This window comes from Platalea leucorodia (assembly GCF_965183815.1).
Source record: "Platalea leucorodia genome assembly, chromosome: 21".
NCBI lineage: Eukaryota > Metazoa > Chordata > Aves > Pelecaniformes > Threskiornithidae > Platalea > Platalea leucorodia.
Window position 1 is genome coordinate 1141049 of NC_138843.1, and position 20511 is coordinate 1161559.

Genomic DNA, 20511 nt, shown 5'->3' on the forward strand with positions numbered 1-20511 from the left:
CTGAGCTTCCGGCCGCCTGCGGGCGCTGTGGAGGCTCCCGCCCCGCGCAGCCGCGCGGTCGCGGCGGCGCCGCTCTTGGTTGGCCGGCGCCACGCCGTCGGGCGGAGGGAGGGCGGCGCTCTAGGCGGCCGCCGCGCTCTCTCTGGCCCTGGCGGACCGCGAAGATGGCGGCGCCCATGGAGGTGGCGCTGGTGTCGGACGCCGCCGGGCCGCTCTGCAACTGCTCCGTCTGGGAGCTGCACTCGGGCTCCGCCCTGCCCGGCTACCGCGGCGGCAACAGCGGCCCGCGCGGGCTGGCGCTGCTGGGCGGCGAGCACCTGCTGGGGGCCCAGCTCGGCAAGAGCTACATCAACGTCTGGGAGCTCCAGAGGAAGGTACCGGCGCGGCGGGCGGGCCCGGGAGGCCTCGGCTCGGGGGGCGCCCCCGGGCCCCGCGGAGGGACCCCCCCGTCCCTCTGGGGATGCGCCAGGGCCTCCTTCCCCGGAGCCCCCCCCCCCCGTGGCGGGGGCCCCGCTCCCCGTACAGACCCCCGGTCTCTATGGCCAGGCCCCCCCCGGGCCTCTCTCTCCATACAGACCCCCCCGTCTCTATGGTCGGACCCCCAGGCCACCTCCCTCCATAAGACCCCCGTCACCACGGGCAGACCCCCGACCCCCCTCTGTCCGCAGAGACCCCCAGTGGTGCCCCGGAGCCCCCCCTCCCCGGGGGGACCTGCCCGCAGCCCCTCCCTGCCTTGCCCCCCCCCGTCCCGGGGCCACGGCTCCCGGGCGTCCCGGCTCCCTTCCCGGGGGTCCCGGCCGATCGCACGGGAGCCGCCAGGAACGGTGTTTTCTGCGGGAGGAATCGGCTGGTGGGCTCCTCTCCGGGCCGGCGCCCCCCAGCCGTGCCCAGGCTGCGCCCCCGCCGCGGCTCCCCTTCCCGAGGCTGGGGAGGAGCCGCACGGCTCCCAGGGCTGCCCGGGGACGCGGCCGTCCCCGCCGAGGCAGAGCCCGGGGGCTGCCCTGCTTCCCCTGAGCCTCCCGTCGCCTCCGTCCGCTCTCTGCGCCGGCCAGCCAAAAATGGGAGCAGCCGGGCAAACCTCACCCGTCCCTACGCAGCCGTCCCCCTTCCTCCTGCATCCCGCCTGCGCTTGAACTAGGGCCAACAGCAGCAAACACAGCCGTGATTTCACCGTTCCCTGCCGTTCCCCTCCGTTTTGCTGCAGAGAGCAGCAGCAGCCCGGGGGTCTCGGCACGCGCAGCCCCCTCGCCGCCACAGCTCAGGGTCTGGTTTTTCCAGTCCCCCCGAGCGGTGAGGAGCTGCTCTCGGACCTGCTGCTTGTTCTCCCAGGCTGTGAGCTCGCATCCTCTTTTTTTCATCTTTTATCAATGTTGTGCTGTAATCTTCTGAGCCTGTTTTCTGCTGGCTCCCCAAGGTTCCCCAGCTGTGGAGCATCACTGCATCCAGATCCCTTGCCTTTTGGTACCCCTCCTGCTGCGTGTGGCTGGAGCTCTGCAGGTGGAGGAGGGTGGGAGGGGAATTTACCTTTTCCCTGCAGGGCTAAACATGAAGCAACTGCAACAAAACCAGCAAAATGCAGAGCAGTTCGATGTGATTTGCACACACGGACTGTGCTCCTCCATCATCTTCCTCTTTGGCATTGAATCTCCGAACGGCGGCAGCGCTGATGTGGGTTGAGGGCACGGCTCAAACGCAGGCAGCCGCAGCACGTCGGACGCTGCCTGAGCTGCCTCTTCTCCCACGGGCCGGTCTCAACTGAACCAGGGCCTCGTTTCTCTCTCCCTCCCGTACTCCAGCCCCTACTGAAGGGTCCCTGTGTTCGTTCTCCCCCCAGGACCAGCTCCAGCAGAAGATCATATGCCCTGGGCCAGTGACCTGCCTGACGGCTTCCCCCAACGGGCTCTACATCTTGGCTGGGGTTGCTGAGAGCATCTACCTGTGGGAGGTAAGGGGGCTGCCGGCTGGCACGGGCAGCGGGGTGTAGAGATTCGCGTCCTGTCCAGCTTAGCGAGTGTCCCTGTCCCCTCAGGTGTCAGGAAATCCACGTTATCTGGGCTCCACAGGGGGACGAAGGCTTTGCTGGGTTGTGTACATTACAGCTGTTGCTGGTGTGGCCTGGGCTCCGTGTTGCCCTGGGGGGCTGGGGCTGGCCGCTCGGCGGCCTCCGCGGGCATGCAGACCACGGGGCAGCTCGTCAAAGCAGGGAGGGAAAGGAATTGTGGTGGGAGGTGCTGGATGAGGCCTGGCTCTGTGCTTTCCTTCTCTCTCCGAGCTGCTACAGATGCCTCAGGGGTCAGATGTTGCTCCCTCAGAGCAGAAACACAGGACCTAGTTTTCCTTCCACATTTTAGCCTAATATTTGTATGTGACTTGTGATCTGGATGTCTGCAGAGACTGCTGGGCTCTGGTCATCATCCTTCTGTTTTTAATTAGTGGTGTGTTTACGTGGGGATTACACTACGTTCTAAGCACTTCACCAAGCAAATAAAAGAACAAGCTTGTTCTGAGCCCCGGGATTAAACACCGAGATGTCTAACCTGGAAAGCTCTCGCTCCTGGGGGATGTTTCTGAGCCTTGTTATGTGGGCAGCTCTGTCTTAATTCATCAGATTTTTCTTTTAAAAACGTGCTTGCGGCAATGTTGGGGGAAAAAAGCCCTCACAAGGAATGCTGGGCTGAGACTGCAGCAAGTGGGAGTTGCTCTCGTGATGCTCTGAGCCGGTCTCTGCTCTGCTTCGGCTGCAGAACGCGTCCCTTTCTGGCTGCCCCCCGCTAGCCTTGCCTTGTGAGCGCTTCCGAGCGTCTGCCTGGAGTGGGTGACGGCGCTGTCCTCCTGGCAGAGGGAACAGACACCTTGGAGAGGCTGCGTGGAAACCATCGTAGAGCTGGAAATGGGCCCAGGAGCCCTAGTTTTGTGCCTTCTCTGTGAAACCACTTGTTCTCCATTGAATTGCAGTTTGGTTTTATTTTTAGGTGTAATTCAGACAACGAGAGGGAGTTGATTCTGGTTTTTTGTACAGGGCTCCCTCGCTGCCTCCTTAGTTCCCTCCCTATCTGCGGTGTTGCCTTTCAACAAGGAAAGCTCCGGATTTAGGGAACTCCTCGTTCACCCTAAAACCTCCCTTGGCCCGAGACCGTGCAGCCGTGCTGAAGTGCAGCAACCCCTGGGGTGGCACACAGCCTCCTGCGGCTTTCGTAACCCCCGCAGCCGTCTCATTAGATGTTGTGGGAGATTGGAAGAAGCCATCAGAGTAATATTAGCAGTAAACAGGAAATCTTTACTGCATGCTTGTGTATTGACCAGAGAAATGGCACTGGCATCACTAGGTTCCAGAGTTAATGTTGGCAGGACCTCTTCAAACTGTCTTCTGCTGTATTTACCTTTGGTCATAAGTGTATGTGGTTGTACTGGTTGCACCTTGATCGTGTCAGTTGCCACCAGTGAGGCGCAAATGGGTTCACGTGGTCGGCACAACCTTCCCTTTTCACTCCGTTTGCCACCGCCCTGTTCCGCACGGCTCCACAGCGCGGGGACTCTGCTCTGCTCGCGCCTGGCACAGCGACGCCCGGCTGGGGATGGAGCTGCAGGTGCTGCTGCACCCACAGCCGTCGAGGGCAGGGCGCTGCGGTATGCCGGGGCGTCTCAGTGCTCCTTCCTCAATATCGTCCTGCCCTTTCCCTTGCTCTAGGTCTCCAACGGGAACCTCCTAGCCATCCTGAACCGACACTACCAGGACCTCACGTGCCTCTGCTTTACCGACGACAGCAGCCACTTCCTCTCGGGGGCGAAGGACTGCCTGGCCCTGGTGTGGAACCTTTACAGGTAACGGTGGCCTGCGGGGAGGTCTCGGCCCGTTTGTACGGGGGACAGAGAGCATCTGGGTGAGGAATCTTAGAACAAGAGATCAGCCACCGCTTCCCGGAGGCGGAATCAGCTCTGCCTAAGCCCGTGTGCCTAAGCTGTTTGTAAAGCCTGCTGGTGATGATGAGTCTGTGCCCTCCTTAGGCGCTGTTCCACTGTTGTTATCCTCGCTGCCGGAGAGGTGTTTCCTAGTGTCTCATCTGAGTTTCCCAGGCTGCGGCATATGGCTCTGAGTTCTTTTCCCTGCTTGACACAGAGTGGATTGTGCCCTTTTGCTGCTAATGGCAGCTGAGGTCTCTGTCCCCTCTGGGATGGAGAGCTCAGTAGTGGCCCTCGTCCTCGGTATCGCATGTGCTTCTGTGTCCTCCTTGGTCCTCGCAGCCAGGAGAGCCATCCCGGAGGAAGCAGAGCCGTGGCCAGCTCTCCTCGCAGCCGCTTTCCTCTGGCATCCCCAGCGTTGCTCTTGCTGACTTGCCGTGCCAGCCCGTCTCTCTCTTCTCCCCTACAGCGTGCTGCAGGCAGAGCCCTCCCAGATCCCTGACCCTCGCCACGTGTGGTCCCGACACAGCCTCCCCATCACGGACTTGTGCTGCGGCTTCGGAGGGCCCTTGGCACGAGCTGCCACGGCCTCCCTTGACCAGACAGCGAAGGTAAGGCTCGGCTCAGTCCCACCGAACAGGAGTCCCAGAGGCGCGCAGGCCCCAGAGGGTTACAGCAGAGTTTCTGCTGGGCTGCAGCAGAGCTGTCCGTGAGGGCTGCAGTAGCTGAATTTCTTGGCTGTCTCCGTGATGACTCAGAGCTGCCAGACCTAATGGGCTTTGCCTCTCCAAACACCAGCAGTTTCTCTGCACCTGCCCTGGGGCTGGGCTGGGCCTCCGCATGCTTTGCAGTCCCTCTTCTCCTGGGGAATGTTGGGGTCAGCTCTGATTCCCCTCGCTGATGTCCTTTAGTCTCGAAGGGCAGGGAGCAGAGCAGGCTGGAGCCCAGAGCCCGCAGCCTGCTCCTCCTGCCCTGCAGGGAGGGGTCTGCCCTGGGGGGCAGGACGGGCACGGGATGGGGTTAAGGCCGTTTCGGAGCTGCCTAGGAAACTTGTGGTCTCATGGTCACGAAGAGGCCGATCCTGGGTTCTGCCGTGGTTGTGCCTCGGACTCGGTTTCCCCATCCGCAGGAGGGAGGGGATGCCGGTACGTGCTGCCAGCTTGCCGCCGGGCAGGTGCTGATAAGCAGCAGCGTGTTCTTCCAATCCTGCCGTTAACATTTAAGCCCCTAATTGTCCTGAACCCTCTCACTCCAGCTCTGGGAAATCTCATCTGGGGAGCTCCTGCTTTCCGTGCTCTTCGATGTGGGGATCATGGCTGTGACTCTCGACCTCTCCGAGTATCACATGTTCTGCGGCGGCATGGACGGATCCATCTTCCAGGTTGACCTCTGCGCCTGGGTGAGTGCGCGGGGCTGCAGGTCTGCTCGGGGCTGCTGCCGTGCCCAGCCTTGGCACCGCACCCTGAGCTACTGTCACCTCCCCGCCTATGCGACTGGCGTGACCTGCCAGGGCGTGGGAGGGCCTGGGTTCCCCTGTATCTCCTCTGCCCCCTTCAGACACAGTGATGAACCTGCTGGCTTCAGGCTTCCTGAATTCAAACCGCTCTCTCCCTTCCTTCCTTCATTTCTGCAGCCGGTCCAGAGAGACCGGACCTTCCAGACAGAGCAGGAGAATGGGAAGGTCTTCAAAGGGCACAGGTGAGGGACCAGACATACCTGCCAAACCCTTCATCGCCCCCCGTCTGCCCACCTCACCAGGTTCTGGCAGTCCTTGGGTCATCCCGAGTTTAAAGTTCCTCTTCCCCATTCCAGGAACCAGGTGACCTGTCTGTCGGTCTCCACGGATGGCAGCCTGCTGCTTTCCGGCTCACATGATGAAACAGTCCGACTGTGGGACATCCAGAGCAAGCAGTGCCTGAAGACGATGAATCACAAAGGTAGGCATGCCCTTATCTCCAGGATCCTTTCCTCCTCAACTGCCAAAGGCCACTGCTGTCTCACTTCTGCTGCTCTGGTGCTGCCCTGGGCACTTCAGGCATTTCTCTGCTGCTTGCTTCACAGCTCCAGGAAGGGCAGAGGCATTAGAGGGACGCCTTAGCTGTCTGCAGTAATGTTTTGACCTTGCCCGTGTCTGTTAACAACCCCTCTGTGCACTGTCGGGGAGTGAGTCATAGATTTCACCCTGTTGCTGAGGACGTCCGGGATCTTCCCCCTTGTTTTCCAAAGGGAGCGGTTGCCCCACACGCACCCTAAGGCCTGGGGAGGATGTGTCTGGAGAAGAGACTGTCTCTGTGACCCCTGCAACAGCACCCATGAGCTCATTAGGCCTGAAGAGAATCCAATATAAGCAGTTGTCTGGGATTTCAGCCTAATGGCTCTGATAAACCATGCAAACAAACCTTTACCGGCTCAGATCAGCAATTAGGTGCCTCAGAGCAGCCGATGATTTAACCCTCCTGTTGTGTTTGAGCTGTTGCTAACAGTGGATTTCTTCTATGACCGTGGTGGTCTCCGGTCTCTTAACACCGCTCTCGCTGGTGGGGCTGGCAGCGCTGCTCTCTGGGCACTGCCTAAAACCCTCCCAGAAGGCGACAGTGGTGCAAGTCAGACCCCGTTCCTCTGGGATGCTGCCCCTGGACAGAGCGGGGCAAGCTGCTGCCCCAGGACAGGCGCTGAAAGCCGGGCTGCCCGCAGACCCTTTCCTTTCTTCCTTTTGCTGCCAAGGACCGTTTCTAATGGGGACCTACGGCAGCGCCCATCCAGCCGTGCTCCACTGGCACTAGAGGGGTGAAAGCAGACAAAATCTGAGCTGTGTGAGTCATCAGAGGAGAGGGGGCCAAGCTTTCGCTGCGAGCCAGGCACTGAAACCCTCTTTCAGGCTGCAGGGGAGTGCGGATGGACACAAGCTCTTCCCGTGAGGGGCAGGACCAGGCTGGCCATGCCGCTGGGTGCCAGGGCCACGAGGTGCGGGTGCTTTCTGCAGCCTCTGCTGCCTCGCTTCTTCCTGCGGGCAGGGATTTGGCTTCCCCAGCGGCCCTGGCACCAGTGCCACCCTGCTGCTGCTGCGTTCTTAATCTGAGCCTGGGAGCAGGGTGGGAGCTGTGTTATGGACCGGGAGCTGCCATCCAGGGGAGCTGTACCATAGGTGGAGGGTCCCTGCGCAGAGCGCAGGCTCCCCGCAGCCTCCCTGCGTCGGGGGCTCTGTGGCTCTCCTGTCCTAGCGCTGCCTCTCTTCAGCAGCCATGCCACCCCGTCTTAGTGGGGCGGCAGGTTCCCTGCAGCGCTGGTTTCCAGCGGGTCGTCACCTCCCCTTGGCCTTCCTCGCCACCTCTCCGAGCAGTGACGTGAGCCTCCCAGCAAGGTCTGTTCCCTGCTGCCGCTGTTCGCCCCTCCAGCGCGTTCCCTGAGCCTTTCCCTTCCCAAGGCAGGGATGATGTGGGCTTTTCTGCCGTGGCTGACATGACAGCAACCTCTGGCCCGGTGTGCTTGGGGGAGCAAGGTCCCTCTGCTCGCAGGGCAGAGCGGGTAGCTGGGGGCAAGGCAGGAACTGCTGCCCTCCCCACATGATGGTGCTGCAAATAGATCGGAGAGGTTGGAGCGTGGCTCAGGGCTCGAGGGGAGCGTGGCTGTGCAGGCAGGACGGGTGCAGGGGGCTGTTCCAGCAAGGTTTGCTTGTCCTTGCCGGGGGCGGGCAGGCGGGGGGGCAGAGCATGGGCAGGCAGATGGACTTTGAGAAATTGGGCTGCTGCCCTCGGGTGATGAGCCGTGACTGTGCCGGGCAAGGCAGGGCTGCTCCCGGTCACCCGGCCCGGCTGGCACCGCTCCGAGGGGAAGCAGGGGACCTCTGGGACGGGGAGGCCAGCGCTCCCCAGTTCTCTCGCTAGCACTGCCCCAGAATCCCTCTGAGCCTTGGTTCCTGTCCTGTCACACAAGCTCCGTCCTCTTCTCTGCAAACCCCGTGTGGCACAGACCGTCCCCAAGGGCTCGATCGTGCAAGGCCACCCCGGGGATGCTCCAGCCAGTCTGGCTGGCCGGCAGCTGCCAGTGTTGGGAGCCAGATTGTTTATTCTTCCCCAGTTGAGTCCAGTCCCTCTGCTCACACTGGCAGGGTGTCACCCACCGCCTGGTGCCCGAGCCATCGTGATGAGGTGGGGTTGGATGGGACTCGGATCTGCACTGAGCCTGAGCGCGGCTGGGGGGGTCTGTGCTGGATGGTGACCAGATCTGGGGATCTGTGGGCTTGTTCGTGTGATTTTCTCCTCTCCGCCTTTCTTGTCCCTTCCTTTCAAATTGCTCCTCGAAGTGCCAGCGAACCAGCAGTGGTAATCTCACTAATGGATATTTTCATAAGAAACAGAAGACATCTTGTCTTTAGGGAGGAGCAAGAGTAAAACAATGGTTTGTTACAGCACAGTGTTGGCAAAGAGCAGCTTCGGGGCCAGCCTGGGACTGCTGGCATTGCAGCTTCTGGACCCAGTATTCCGTGGAGCCTTTGCTTTGCCGGCAGGATCCAGCCTTGGATCCTGGGAGGGTCAGGCTTCGGAGCAGGCTCTGGTCTAGCTGGAGGGGGAGATGATGGCGAGGGAGCCCAGGTCTGCATCAGAGGTGCTTTTGTCCATCTCTGGAGAGACCGAAAGCCTCGGGCAGCTCCAGGCCCCCCCGGGCTCGCTCCCTCGCAGCCCCGTCCTGCACCTTTCCCCGCTGCCTTTGGTGGGGACACCGGGCGGGCGCTGCGGCAGCCTGCCTCCGCTCAGGTGCATCTGGATCCTTTTAACCTTTCCCTCACGCTGTCGAGTTCGGCCGGGGGAAGATGGATGGTCGGGGATTTATTAGCGGTGACGGAGCTGCTCTGCTCGCACACAAGCCCGCTGGCTGCTGGCGGCATGCTGCAGGCAGCGAGGGTCTTTGGGGGGCTGCTGTGCCTGACAGGGAGAGGTTTGGGGCGTGGGGGGCAGCGGTGGGAGTTCGCCAGCGAGCACGAGTTCGGAAGGGGGGGCGGAGGGGGCTGCTGACAGAAAGCAGCAGCCTGTGTGGGTAAATGCAGTAATTAAAGCGCTCATTAGCTCTGCCAAACGAGAGTGTGTGATAGATCACTGCAGGAGACAGCTGCGAGAGCAGCCGCTGATGGATGGCTGGCTCTGCGGAGGACGGCCGGGCCGCCCCGCTCCTCCCTGCCGGGCCCAGGCTGCGGAGCCGTGTCCCTGCTCCCCACCGCCCAGGACGGGGAGAGGGGCTCTGCCTCTTCCCGGGTGCTGGGGAGGAAGGCAGGAGTCCCGGCAGCTGCCTGTGCCAGGGGTTGTACTCTGTTCTTGGGGCTGCCTGAGGCGCCGGGCAAGAGGCAGCCCCACCGGCGGGGAGAAGTCTGACCTGTCCCCTCCTCTTGTCCCATCCCAGGTCCGGTTACAAACGCCTTCATAGTGCTGGCCCCAGCCAACATGTTCAACCCGGACGGGAAACCCAGCGTGCCTCTCCCCAAATTCAGCAAACACCTCCACGGCACCGAGAGCAACGACGAGCAGGGGAGCGAGGGAGTGACGCTGCGCCTCGGGCTCCACCAGCAGGTACGGGGATGAGCAGGCTGCTGGGGGGGGGAGACGGAGGTCGGGCAGGGGGTCTGTGCCAGAGGGTGCAAAATTTCTCCTCCAGTGGCGGTGGCTGGTCGGTGCTGATCCGCTGCTGATGGGCAGCAGCTCCACGGCCTATTCTGACCTTCCCCCATGCTGCTGAACTTCCCCAAGTGCCATTTTTTAAAGCAGTGGAATTGCCCAGTTAACTGATGTGTGGTGGGAGCCTTGCGGGCAGGCCAGGCAGGCAGCAGGCAGGCTCTTCCCTCGCTCTTGGCTGGGGGAGAGGAGCCCCCGGACCGAGGTCTCCAAGTGGAGCAGGGTCCTGGCTGGGGCGCAGGGTGTCCCTTTGAAGTCACCCCCCTGTCTGGGGACGGCCACGCTGGGGTATCCTGCACCGTCCGTGATCACAGCCTCGCTGCGTGCCGTGCCGGTCCGTCCGTCCCCTGTCTCTCTGCCGGCAGTCCCAGAGTTTCTCTCCTCTGTCAGCATCTGTCCCCGGGCGAGCGACAGCCCTGCCATGGCTGACGGATGAGCCCCGTGCAGGGGAGGTGTCAGCCGGTCCAGGAGGAGCTGTTTGCTCGGCGGCGGGGACGGCACGCCGGCAGTGCAGGGCCAGCTCGGGTGCTGCTTTGGAAATGTCAGTCCCACAGTCAGTCAGGCTCCTCCGCTCCCAGCACCGTGCCGGGGAGAGCAGCCTGCGGCGTGGCGAGCCCAGCGCTTCCCCCTGCGCAGGCAAAGGGCTCTGTCCGTGCTGGGAGAGGAGCTTGGCAGACCCCTGCATGAGGGACACTCGAGGGGACCAGCCCTGGGCACGGACCTTCCCTTTTTGAAGGGGGCTCCAGCTCCAGCCAGGCTCTGCCAGCGCCGCAGCGTTGGCCGTACCCTGCTGGAGTCTGCTCGGTCGCCGCTTTGGCCCGCGGGGCTCGGGGCCGGGAGGGGAACCCCGCAGGGTTCCCTCCAGTGGGGAACCCTGCCCGGGGGTGCTGGGAGAGGGCCCGGGTCTTCTGTACCAGTGTCTCCTCTCTGGTCCCTGCAGGAGTCTGGGGAGAGCTACCTGGAGAAGGCAGAGAAGATGTACTCGCAGATGTACTCAACACGGGAAAAGGTGAGCGCTGCTCCGAGAAGGGGGAATCGCGTCCGTCTGGTACGGATCCCGTGGGGGGTCCTCTCTTCAGCTGAGGCGGTCCTTAGGGACCGCGCAAAGCCGGGGGGAAGGACGCGCCCTGGAATTCGCTGACGGGGCAGGCGGGAGGGGCTGCAGCTTGAGTGGGAGATGGAGGAGGGAGAGGACAAGAAGTTTGGGATTTGCTGCTGTCCGGGGGAGCACGCACCTCTGCTTGCCAGAGGTGAGACCCAGGCGCCTGAAGCTTTTCTGTCACGTTTTTCTGTCGCAGAACCTGGTGGGAGACCAGGAGCATCTGACGATCCAGGTGAGTGAGCTGGAAGAGGAGGTGAGCACCCTCCGGAAAATCAACAAGAACCTCTTTGACTTCTCCGCTCGCATCATCACCAAACCAGCCAAATGAAGAGGCACCCCCTGCCCTCACACCCCTCTGCCTCTCCCTGCCCAGCTCCTGGGGAAGAACCCGCCCGCCCTCGGGCACCTGCGCACGCAGCCGGGCAAGCTCGCCTGGCTCGCGTCCTCGCCAGCGCTGTCACGCGGCGCACGCCGGAGCGTTTGCCTGCTCGGTCTGGCGGCCGTTTGATGGCACGGGACTGAGACGAGCGCGGGGGCTGCAGGGCTGCTGCGTGCGGGACAACACAGGGACCGTTTTCACCCCGATTCGCTGCTCGGTGCCGGCGGGGGCAGACGCGGAGCGGCCGGCTGCAGGAGGAGCATCTCCGGCTCCGAGGGAGGGGTTCAGGACGCAGCTCCTGCTCTTCCCCGTCTCTTCCCCTGGCCCTTGGTTGTTTCTTTTTGTTACTTGACCCTGCAGTGCAGACAGAAAAGTGTTTTTTCTCTTCATACCGGTTTGAGATTGGATTTTAGAGACCCCTTCTGCCCATCCCGCCCTGGGAAACGCTGCTCGGTATCGCTGGACCCCTCGCAGCCGGGATCCCGCTGTGGGCTGGTTCCGCTCTCCTGACAGCGGGGGCTGAGCAGCTCCTGCTCCTGGGGGTGCCAGGGGCAGCGTCGGTGCCGCCTGGGGACAGGCGGGGGCCCTGGGGTACGAAGCCTGGAGCCGGGGCTCCCGCGCCGCCCCGTCCGTCCTCTGGGCGGGGGCTGGGGGCGTCCGTGGGCGCGGGGCGCGCGGGTGGTGGTTTTGGGGCGCGGGGCTGACTCCTCCGGGGAGGGGCGGGGGGGCCAGCAAGGTGCTATTTCCGATCTCGTAAGTTGACAATTTATATATATTTGGATCCAGCTACTTTGTTTTCACGGTGTTCTGGGGAATCGGCCTTTTGTATTGTCGCGAGCATGGCAGCGGGGGTTGTGGGTTTTGTTTAGGTTTATTTTTTACATAAAAGATTTGTTTTTTATAGTGAAAGATGCCTGAGGTTTTTCTTTAACACCCCGCTGGTGGCCACCCAGCTCAGTAACCCCCCGCCGCTCTCCTGGCCGGGCTGGCGGCAGGGACGGTCCCTCCCTGTCCCCACGGGGCCGGCGGGGGGTCCCTGGGCCGCGGCCGTCCCCCTGCGCACCCGCACGGCCCTGTTCAATACACCAGAAGTAAGCGCAGCTGATTTAAAGTGCACTTTAATAAGGCAAGCGTCCGTGCAGACCGCGCTCCTGCCAGCTCGCTTAGATAATGCTTTTAGCTTAATAAGTGGCGTTTCGCTCTTCTGGTGCTCCTCACCTTCCCCGGCAGCTTGGATCGACGTTAATCGGCTGCAGCGGGAGCAGCAGCCTGCGCCAGGGGCTGCGCGGGGGCCGCGGTGGGAGCAGGGAGCCCCGGGGGCCGGCGGCCTGCGCCCCCGCTCCAGCCCTCCCTCCCGCTTGTCCCACGCTCTCTCCCGGTTCCGCCAGCGGGGTTTGGGTCGGGGCGCGGAGCTTGGGCAGAGTGGGAGGGAGGAAGGGGCTTCCCTGCGAGCCCCCGCCGGTGCTGCGCCGGGAGAGGCTGGGGGCTGGCTCGCGCCCGGAGCCTGGTGGCCCCCGTTCACCCCCGGGGGAAGGAGCAGCCGGGGCCCCGCGCTCGGGACCCTGCGCCGGGGGACCAGCACCCCCAGCAAGGGGCTGCCAGCGCTCCCGTGCCTGGCAGGATTAGCTCCGACGGCCTCCCCCCTCCGGGCCCATCTCGGCAGGGGGAATTCATTAGCTGTGACTCATTAAATTTGTCTGGCGATCAATAGTTTTTGCCAGCTGGTATTTGGCTCCATTGCTCGCTTTCTTATTAATTTGGTGGAGGCTCGCTGCCTCCCTGCTGATGTTGGTGCTCCCGGTAGCCCCCGGGCCGTGCCTCCCTTTCCCCGGCGGAGCGGAGGGTGACCCCGCGGAGGGTGACCCCGCTTTCCCGGCGGAGCGGAGGGTGACCCCGCGGAGGGTGACCCCGCTTTCCCGGCGGAGCGGAGGGTGACCCCGCGGTCCCTCCCCGCGGGGGGAGGCCGCGGAGCTGCTGCCGAGCGCCGGGCCCTCCGCCCCCTCCCCGGGCAGCGGGGCGGACCCCGGGACCCCCCGAGTTTACGCTGCCTCTCTGACTGCGGAGGGGTGGAGGGCTCCGGTCGTGGCCTTTACCGGGGGGGGGGGCAGTTTACGGCCCCCAGCCCCGCTCGGCAGCCGCCGAGGGGCTTTTCCCAGCCCGGGCCGTGGCGGGGAGCGAGGAGGAGGGGGAGGAGGAGGAAGGTCCCGGTGGTGCAAAAGCCGCTGGGACCCCCCTGGCAGCCGCGGGGGCGTCGGGGCACCTCGCCCTCCCCGCCGGGGGACCCCATGGTGGCGGCGCCGGGCGGGGGGGCCCGGCTCGGGTGCGGGGCGCGGGGCGGGGGGACCGGCGTGGGCGTGGGCGGGACCGGCGTGCGGGGGCCGCGCCCGGCGGGGGCTGCGGGGGCTGCGGGGGCCGCCCCGGACCCCCCCGCTCGGCTCGGGGCCGGGGCCAGGGGCCGGCGCTGCCGCGACGGGCGCTGCCCCCGGGCCCTGCCCGCCCCCGCCGGGCCCTGCCCGCACAGGCGGGCTGCGGGGCCGGGCTGCGGAGCCGGGCGGGGTCCCGAGCCGGGAGCGCTGCCGACCCGCCCGGAGCCGCCCCCGCCCGCCCCCGGCCCGCCCCGGCGGGGCGCAGAGCGGCGGGGCCGTGCGGGGCCGTGCGGGGCCGGTGGCGGGGCGCATGGCGGGGCTGCGGGCGCTCTGGCTGCTGGCGGCGGCGCTGGGGGCGGCGGGGGGGCACCCGCAGCCCTGCCGCGTCCTGGCCCGCACCGGCCCCGCCGTGCGCCTCGGGGCGCTGCTGCCGCCCGCCGCCCCCGGCCGCGCCCGGCTCCGCGCCGCGCTGGCGAGGGCGGCCGGTAGCGGCCCCGGGGGGGGCCCCGGCCCCGGGGGGGCGGCGCTGCCCTACAACCTCAGCCTGGAGGTGGTGGCGGGGGCCCCGGCGCTGCGGGACCCGGGCTCGCTGGCGCGGTGGCTCTGCGGGGCGCTGGTGGTGCGCGGCGTGGCCGCCGTCCTGGCGCTGCCCCGCTCCCGCCGGGAGCTGCTCCAGCTCGACTTCCTCGCCGCCGCGCTCCAGATCCCCTTCGTCAGCCTCCTCGACGGCCGCGGGCCGCTGCCCTTCCGAGCGCAGGTGAGACCGCACCGGGGGCCCCGCTCCCGCACCGCCGGGGCGCTCGGGCGCGGCTGCGGGCACCGGGGCCGCCGGGACGCAGCGCCGCGTCCCTTCCCCGCCCGTGCTCCCGTCCCGATCGTCATCCCGGCTCCCATCCCGGCTCTACCCCAGCCCCTCCTCCTCGCTGCATCCCGGCTCCCTCCCGGCCCCATCCCGCCCCCATTCCCACCTCCATCCCGGCTCTATCCTGACCCCCATCCTGGGTCTATCCCAGCCTCATCCCGGGCCCGATCCTGGCTCTGTCCGGGCTCCATCCCAGCTCCATCCCAGCCCCCATCTCATCTCTCTCCTGGCCCCTGCCTGGCTCTATCCCAGCCCCATCCCAGCTCCCACTCCAAGGCAACTTCCCTGGCTCCTCCGGCAGCCCCACACCCCCCCAGCCCCAGTCCGACCCAGTCCAGCCCCAGAAGGGATCCGGGGACGTGCCTTGGTTCCGATCCCCGCAGTCCCCCGTGCCGCCCAGGAGCGATGTCCGTACGCGCCAGTGCCACGTTTCACAGCCCAAACCCCGCCAAGCCGAGCCCCGTCCCAGCGCTGTGTCCTGGGGCTGGATTTGTCCCGCTCCCTCCCCTGGGCCGGTCCCTTCTGGGGTCAGACCACCTCCGCACAGGGCCGCACGCGTTCGGGCCCCTCCATGTGCGCGCTGACCCCGGGCTGCGCCTGGGCAGAGGTGACCCCACGGGGCAGGACCACGCCGGCCCCTGTCCCGCCGGCCTCTCCCCGGGGATGCCCCGGCAGGCGGTGAACGTGCGCAGGCCGCGCCGCCCTCCACGCGTGCCCGTCCGCTGCCCGGCGAGCAGCGCGTCCTTGGAGCGTGCCGGCTGCGGGGCGCTGGGGCAGAGCCCGGCGGGCAGCGAGACCCTTGTGCGGGCAGGCGGGGGGGGCACGGCTCGCTGCTCGGGTGGCCACGAGCCCTCTCGCCCGCCCAGCTGGGGGCCTGCGGGGGGCTCTTCCCCGGGGCTCTCCCTCCGGCCCCTGGGCACCCCTCCGGCTTCGTGGGTGGGCGCACGGCCAGCACTGGGTGGGGGGAACCATCTACCCGGGCTGGGACGGGGCTGGGAGTGGGCAGGGAGCACGGGGTGGCTCCGGGGCGGGAGGGACCATGTCTGGTGCTGCCTCTGGGCTCTGCCCGCGGGCAGGAGCAGGGCAGGGGCACAGCCACAACCCCTGTGTGTCGGCAGAGCCCTTTCCACTTCCACATGGACCGGCAGAGCTCACTGGAGACGCTGGTGGACGTGCTGGTGAGCGTCCTGCAGGCCAACGACTGGCGAGAGACCAACCTGGTGCTCTGCCACCCCTGGGACGTCTCTGGCTTCCTCGACCTCTGGGCCCGCCGCTCCCAGCTCTTCCTCCGCACCATCCTGGACCTTGGCTACCTGGATGAGGCCGGGGCCACCCGCTACCTCCGGCAGCACGGGGAGCGCTTCAGGACCCTCTCCAGCCCCGTGCTGGTGCTCGGCTGCGACCTGCGGCGCGCCCGGCTCATCTTCCGGGCGGCCGAGGAGTTGGGGCTGCCGCCGCAGGAGTTTCACTGGATGCTGGGCTCCCCGCTCAGCGCCGGCGAGCTGCAGACCGAGGGGCTGCCCCTGGGGCTGCTGGCCTACGGGGAGGTCAACCGGCCGCCGCTGGAGTTCTTCATCCAGGATGCGGTGGAGCTGGTGACCCGGGCCATCGCCAGCGCCGCCCGCGTCCGCCCCGACCTGGCTCTCCTGCAGACGATGGTGAACTGCAACGACAAGCACCAGGCGGGGGCCGAGTCCTCGGGGCTCTTTCTCTCCCGGTAAGGAAGGTGCTGCGGGTGCCCCTGCCCCAGCTCCATCGTACCGGGGTGCACGGGGGGGGGGTTGTTCCCCAGCCCCAGGATGGGGCAAGGGCAGAGTTGGGGGGAGCCAGGGCTCAGTGTGCAGAGCCCGGCGCAGTCCCCAGTGTGTGCAGCCGCCGCCACGGGGCTCAGCTGCCCCCCGCTCCCCTCCCAGGACACGATTTATGCCGGCTGCGCGGGGGGACGTGTCACTTCACATCTCCCTAACGCTGCCCAAGCGCAGTTGCTCTGTAAATATTAATAACGCTTGGCCCTGCCAGTGCGGCGAGCTGCAGGGCAGCGGGGCCGGATCCTGCTGCTCCTCCCTGCTGTTGTTTGCACCCGAGTCAGGCACCTCCGGCTCCCGGTCCCAAGTCCCGTCCCTCGGTCCCAAGTCCCGTCCCTCGGTCCCTCGGTCCCTCGGTCCCTCGCTCCTCCCGGCCACAGCCCCAGAGCTGGTGCCGCCGGAGCTGTGACACCCTCCTCCCTCCAGGTTCCTGGCCAACACGTCCTTCCACGGCCGGACTGGGCCCGTGCGCATGGAGAACGCGACGCTGGTGCGCACGGAGCAGCAGTACCGCGTCTGGAGCCTGCGGCGGGACCCGCGGGGGGAGCCCACCTGGGTGACGGTGGGCACCTGGCGGCACGGCAAGCTGGAGCTGGAGGAGGGCATGTGGCAGAGCCACCGCCAGCGCAAGAGCCCCGGCGAGGGCGCCGGGGGGGCCCGCGTGAGGCTGCGGGTGGTGACGCTGGTGGAGCACCCCTTCGTCTTCACCAGGGAGGCGGATGAGGACGGGAGCTGCCCGGCTGGGCAGCTCTGCCTGGACCCCGGCACCAACGACTCGGCCGTGCTGGACGCCCTCTTCGAGGAGCTCAGCGCCGACAATGGCTCGGTGCCGCAGGCTTACAAGAAATGCTGCTACGGGTACTGCATCGACCTGCTGGAGAAGCTGGCCGAGGACGTGCCCTTCGACTTCGAGCTCTACATCGTGGGTGATGGGAAATACGGGGCCTGGAAGAATGGACACTGGACGGGGCTGGTGGGGGACCTGCTCAGTGGCACGGCCCACATGGCCGTCACCTCCTTCAGCATCAACTCGGCGCGGAGCAAAGTCATCGACTTCACCAGCCCCTTCTTCTCCACCAGCCTGGGCATCCTGGTGAGGACCAAGGACACGGCGTCGCCTATCGGGGCCTTCATGTGGCCCTTGCACTGGACCATGTGGGTGGGCATCTTCGTGGCCCTGCACATGACGGCACTCTTCCTCACCCTGTACGAGTGGAAGAGCCCCTACGGCATGACGCCCCACGGCCGCAACCGCATGAAGATCTTCTCCTACTCCTCAGCCCTCAACCTCTGCTACGCCATCCTCTTTGGGCGCACCGTCTCCAGCAAGACGCCCAAGTGCTGCACTGGCCGCTTCCTCATGAACCTCTGGGCCATCTTCTGCCTCCTGGTGCTCTCCAGCTACACGGCCAACCTCGCGGCCGTCATGGTGGGCGACAAGACCTTTGAGGAGCTCTCGGGCATCCACGACCCGAAGGTAGGAGAGTGTCTGGGCTGCTCCAGCGGGGGTGAGGTGGGGCTGAGGGCCAGGGAAAGGGGAGGGGGGGCTCTGTCCTTCCTGCTGCACCTTCCCTGCTGGGATGGACACGAAAGGTCTCCCCAGCCCTGGTCCTGCAGCGCAGCCCCTCCTGAGGCTGTGGGGGTCTTCCCAGGCCCCCAGGAAGCTTTATGTCCCCCCCACCCTGGTGTTTAAGCCTGGCTTCAGCTCCAGGGCCGGGGGAGAAGTGGGCTGTGCTCACGCTGGGGCTGCCCTCGGGGGCCAAGAGCTGCTGCATCTCCACGGGCTGCCCAGACCCCCCCCGCCCGGGGCTGTGCGTGCTCAGGGCGCGGGGACGGGTCCCCAGGGAGCCGGGGGTCCTGATGCTCTGTGCCTCCTTCCAGCTGCATCACCCCTCGCAGGGCTTCCGCTTCGGCACGGTGTGGGAGAGCAGCGCCGAGGAGTACATCAAGAAGAGCTTCCCCGAGATGCACGAGTACATGCGGCGCTACAACGTCCCCACCACCCCCGCCGGCGTCACCATGCTCAAGTGAGGGGCAGGGAGGGCGTGGGGGGGGTCCCCTCTTTTTCCCCCTCCCAGGGCAGACATTGCCCCATCCCTGCAGCCTGTGCACCCCCACCCTGCACACACACGTTCCCCCCCACCCCAGGGAGGGGTGCCAGGTTGGGGGGACCCCGGGGAAGGGGGGAAACGGCCCCCTCCCTGAGGGTCCACCTGCGTGGGTGCAGGACGGAGCCCCCCAAGCTCAACGCCTTCATCATGGACAAGTCGCTGCTGGACTACGAGGTCTCCATCGACTCCGACTGCAAACTGCTCACCGTGGGCAAACCCTTCGCCATTGAAGGTTGGGGGGCTGCGGGGGGGGGGGGGGGGGGGGGGGGCTGCGTGTGTGTGTGTGTGTGTGTGCGCGCGCGCGCGCGCTCTGGCTGCGGCTGGGGCCGTGCCCTGCCATGGCCACGCAGGGCGGGGAGGGCGCCTGCTCCATGGCGGAGGCTGTGCCCCCGCCCCAGCGCTGCCGCTCTCTCCCCCTCCCCTGCTGGGGCCAGGCTACGGCATCGGCCTCCCCCAGAACTCGCCGCTGACCTCCAACATCTCCGAGTTCATCAGCCGCTACAAGTCGGCCGGGTTCATCGACCTCCTGCACGACAAGTGGTACAAGATGGTGCCCTGCGGCAAGCGCGTCTTCGCCGTCACGGAGGTGCGGGCGGCCGGGCCCTCAGCGCGGGGGCCCTGGGGGGCTGCCACCCCCCGGCCCGGCCGACACCCCCTCTCCCCGCAGACCCTGCAGATGGGCATCTACCACTTCTCGGGGCTCTTCGTGCTGCTCTGCATCGGGCTCAGCGGTTCCCTGCTCACCTCGCTGGGCGAGCACGTCTTCTACCGCCTCGTCCTGCCCCGCATCAAGCGCAAGAAGAAATTCAACTACTGGCTGCACACCAGCCAGGTGGGGCCGGCGGGAACGGGCTCGCCCGGCGCCCGAAAGACCCCCGCCCCGTGCCACTGCCCCTCTTCCCCTGCACAGCCTCTGCCCTCCTCCGGCCCTGGACCCTCACCCCCATCTCACCCTTCCCGTGTTCCCCACAGAAAATCCACCGGGCTCTGAACACGGGCACGGAGGAGCAGAAAAGCCAGCAGCTGGGCTTGGAGCAGAGGTACGGCCGGGGCTGGGCGCCTGCTCCGCTCTCCTCCCCCTCCTCTTCCTCCCCGTGGGCACCCGCTGTCCCGGGGGGGCACGGAGGGACCTCCCAGCTCCCAGCTCAACCCTTCCCTCCCTCCCCAAAAGGTGCCAGCTCCAGGCGCGGCGGGCGGCGGGGCAGCCCTGGAGCACCCTGCGGAAGGAAGCGCGGCGGGTGCGCTTCCAGCTGGACAAAGCCCCCCCCGAGGGCGAGGGGTCCCTGCGGCACCCCGGGAACGGGCGGCCGCGGCGGCCCCCGGACAGGGCGGCCGGCGAGAGCGAGCTCCGGGAGCTGGAGGAGAAGATCCAGGAGATGCGGGAGCAGCTGTGCGCGGCCCTGGTGAGGAAGAGCGAGCTGGTGGCCATGCTGGGCCCAGCGAAGAGCGGCCGGGCGCTGCCCACCCCGCCGGCGGAGGAGCCCCGGGAGGAGAGGTGAGGCAGGGCGAGGGGCCGGGGCCGCGAGGAGCCCCCCAGCACCCCCAGCTCGGGCTGCTCCGTGGGGAGCCGGGGCAGAGAGGGGGACAGCCGGAGAAAGGCCCGTGGGGCGGCAGGATGGTGGCAGGGGCGTCCTGGCCCCGGCTCCGGGGCACTGGGCTCCTCCTCACCTCCCCCGAGGGGGTATTTTGGGGAAGGGGAGGTGAGACGCCCCTGCCCCGGGGCAAACTGCGGCAACCTGCCGGCAGCCCCTTCAGCAACGCTCTGGTTTTAAACCCTGTAAATAAAGGTGATGGAGAAAAATGAAGTCTGCTGCTTCTCTGCCAGCTGCAGCCTCCGCGCAGCAGGGCCTGGGGCCAGGGTGACCCTTCCCCTCCCTCCTCCACAGGCACACGGCGGCCCGGCCCCCCCCGGCCCCGCTGCAGGACAGCAGTGAGCAGCAGGAGGAGGAGGAGGAGGAGGAAGGTGAGTAGCCCTTGTCCCGCAGTGCACTGACGCGGCAGCAGAATGGGCCGAGACCCAAACCTCCCCTCCGGGAGAGCCAGCTCCAGGGAGGCAAAGCCGGGCTGATCTCCAGAGCCGCCTCAAACGGAAACGGAGCCTCCCCGGGGCCGACGGCGAGAGGTGGACGCCGCCGGTGCCGGCCCGGTTCTCAGCCCGCAGGCTCAGCGCCCTGCCCTCGCCGCTGCCCGCGGAGGAGACGCAATATCCCCTAGCCCAACTGCGGGCGTCAAAGGACGGGGGCAACAGCACAGCAGCAGACCTTCCCTCCCCGCGGCCTTTCCACTCGCACAAAGAGGCTGCCCAACACCGGCGCGCGCAGCC

At 66.5% G+C, this 20511-nt stretch overlaps 2 protein-coding genes across 2 annotated transcripts; both read left to right on the forward strand.

The window, feature by feature from the left end:
- Positions 1-137: 137 nt before the first annotated feature.
- Positions 138-11708, forward strand: WDR18 (WD repeat domain 18). Its single transcript, XM_082331257.1, has 10 exons — positions 138-374; positions 1835-1945; positions 3689-3822; positions 4370-4511; positions 5156-5299; positions 5534-5598; positions 5713-5837; positions 9295-9461; positions 10504-10572; positions 10862-11708. Exons 1-10 carry the CDS (start codon positions 165-167, stop codon positions 10991-10993), a joined length of 1299 nt encoding a protein of 432 aa, XP_082187383.1. The 5' UTR covers positions 138-164; the 3' UTR covers positions 10994-11708.
- A 2012-nt stretch (positions 11709-13720) lies between these two features.
- Positions 13721-20486, forward strand: GRIN3B (glutamate ionotropic receptor NMDA type subunit 3B; the record flags this gene model as incomplete). Its single annotated transcript, XM_082331219.1, has 10 exons — positions 13721-14167; positions 15391-15989; positions 16504-17554; positions 17959-18104; positions 18305-18420; positions 18623-18774; positions 18856-19020; positions 19161-19228; positions 19360-19683; positions 20075-20486. The coding sequence occupies 10 exons, from the start codon at positions 13721-13723 to the stop codon at positions 20157-20159; spliced, it is 3153 nt and encodes a 1050-aa protein (XP_082187345.1). The 3' UTR covers positions 20160-20486.
- Positions 20487-20511: the final 25 nt, after the last annotated feature.

Excerpts from the sequence above, each read along its gene's own strand:
- WDR18 (XM_082331257.1), top strand. The coding sequence starts at position 165 with ATGGCGGCGCCCATGGAGGTGGCGCTGGTGTCGGACGCCGCCGGGCCG. Across the intron at positions 1,946-3,688 it reads AGAGCATCTACCTGTGGGAG|GTCTCCAACGGGAACCTCCT; the intron begins GTAAGGGGGCTG and ends CCCTTGCTCTAG. Across the intron at positions 5,300-5,533 it reads AGGTTGACCTCTGCGCCTGG|CCGGTCCAGAGAGACCGGAC; the intron begins GTGAGTGCGCGG and ends TCATTTCTGCAG.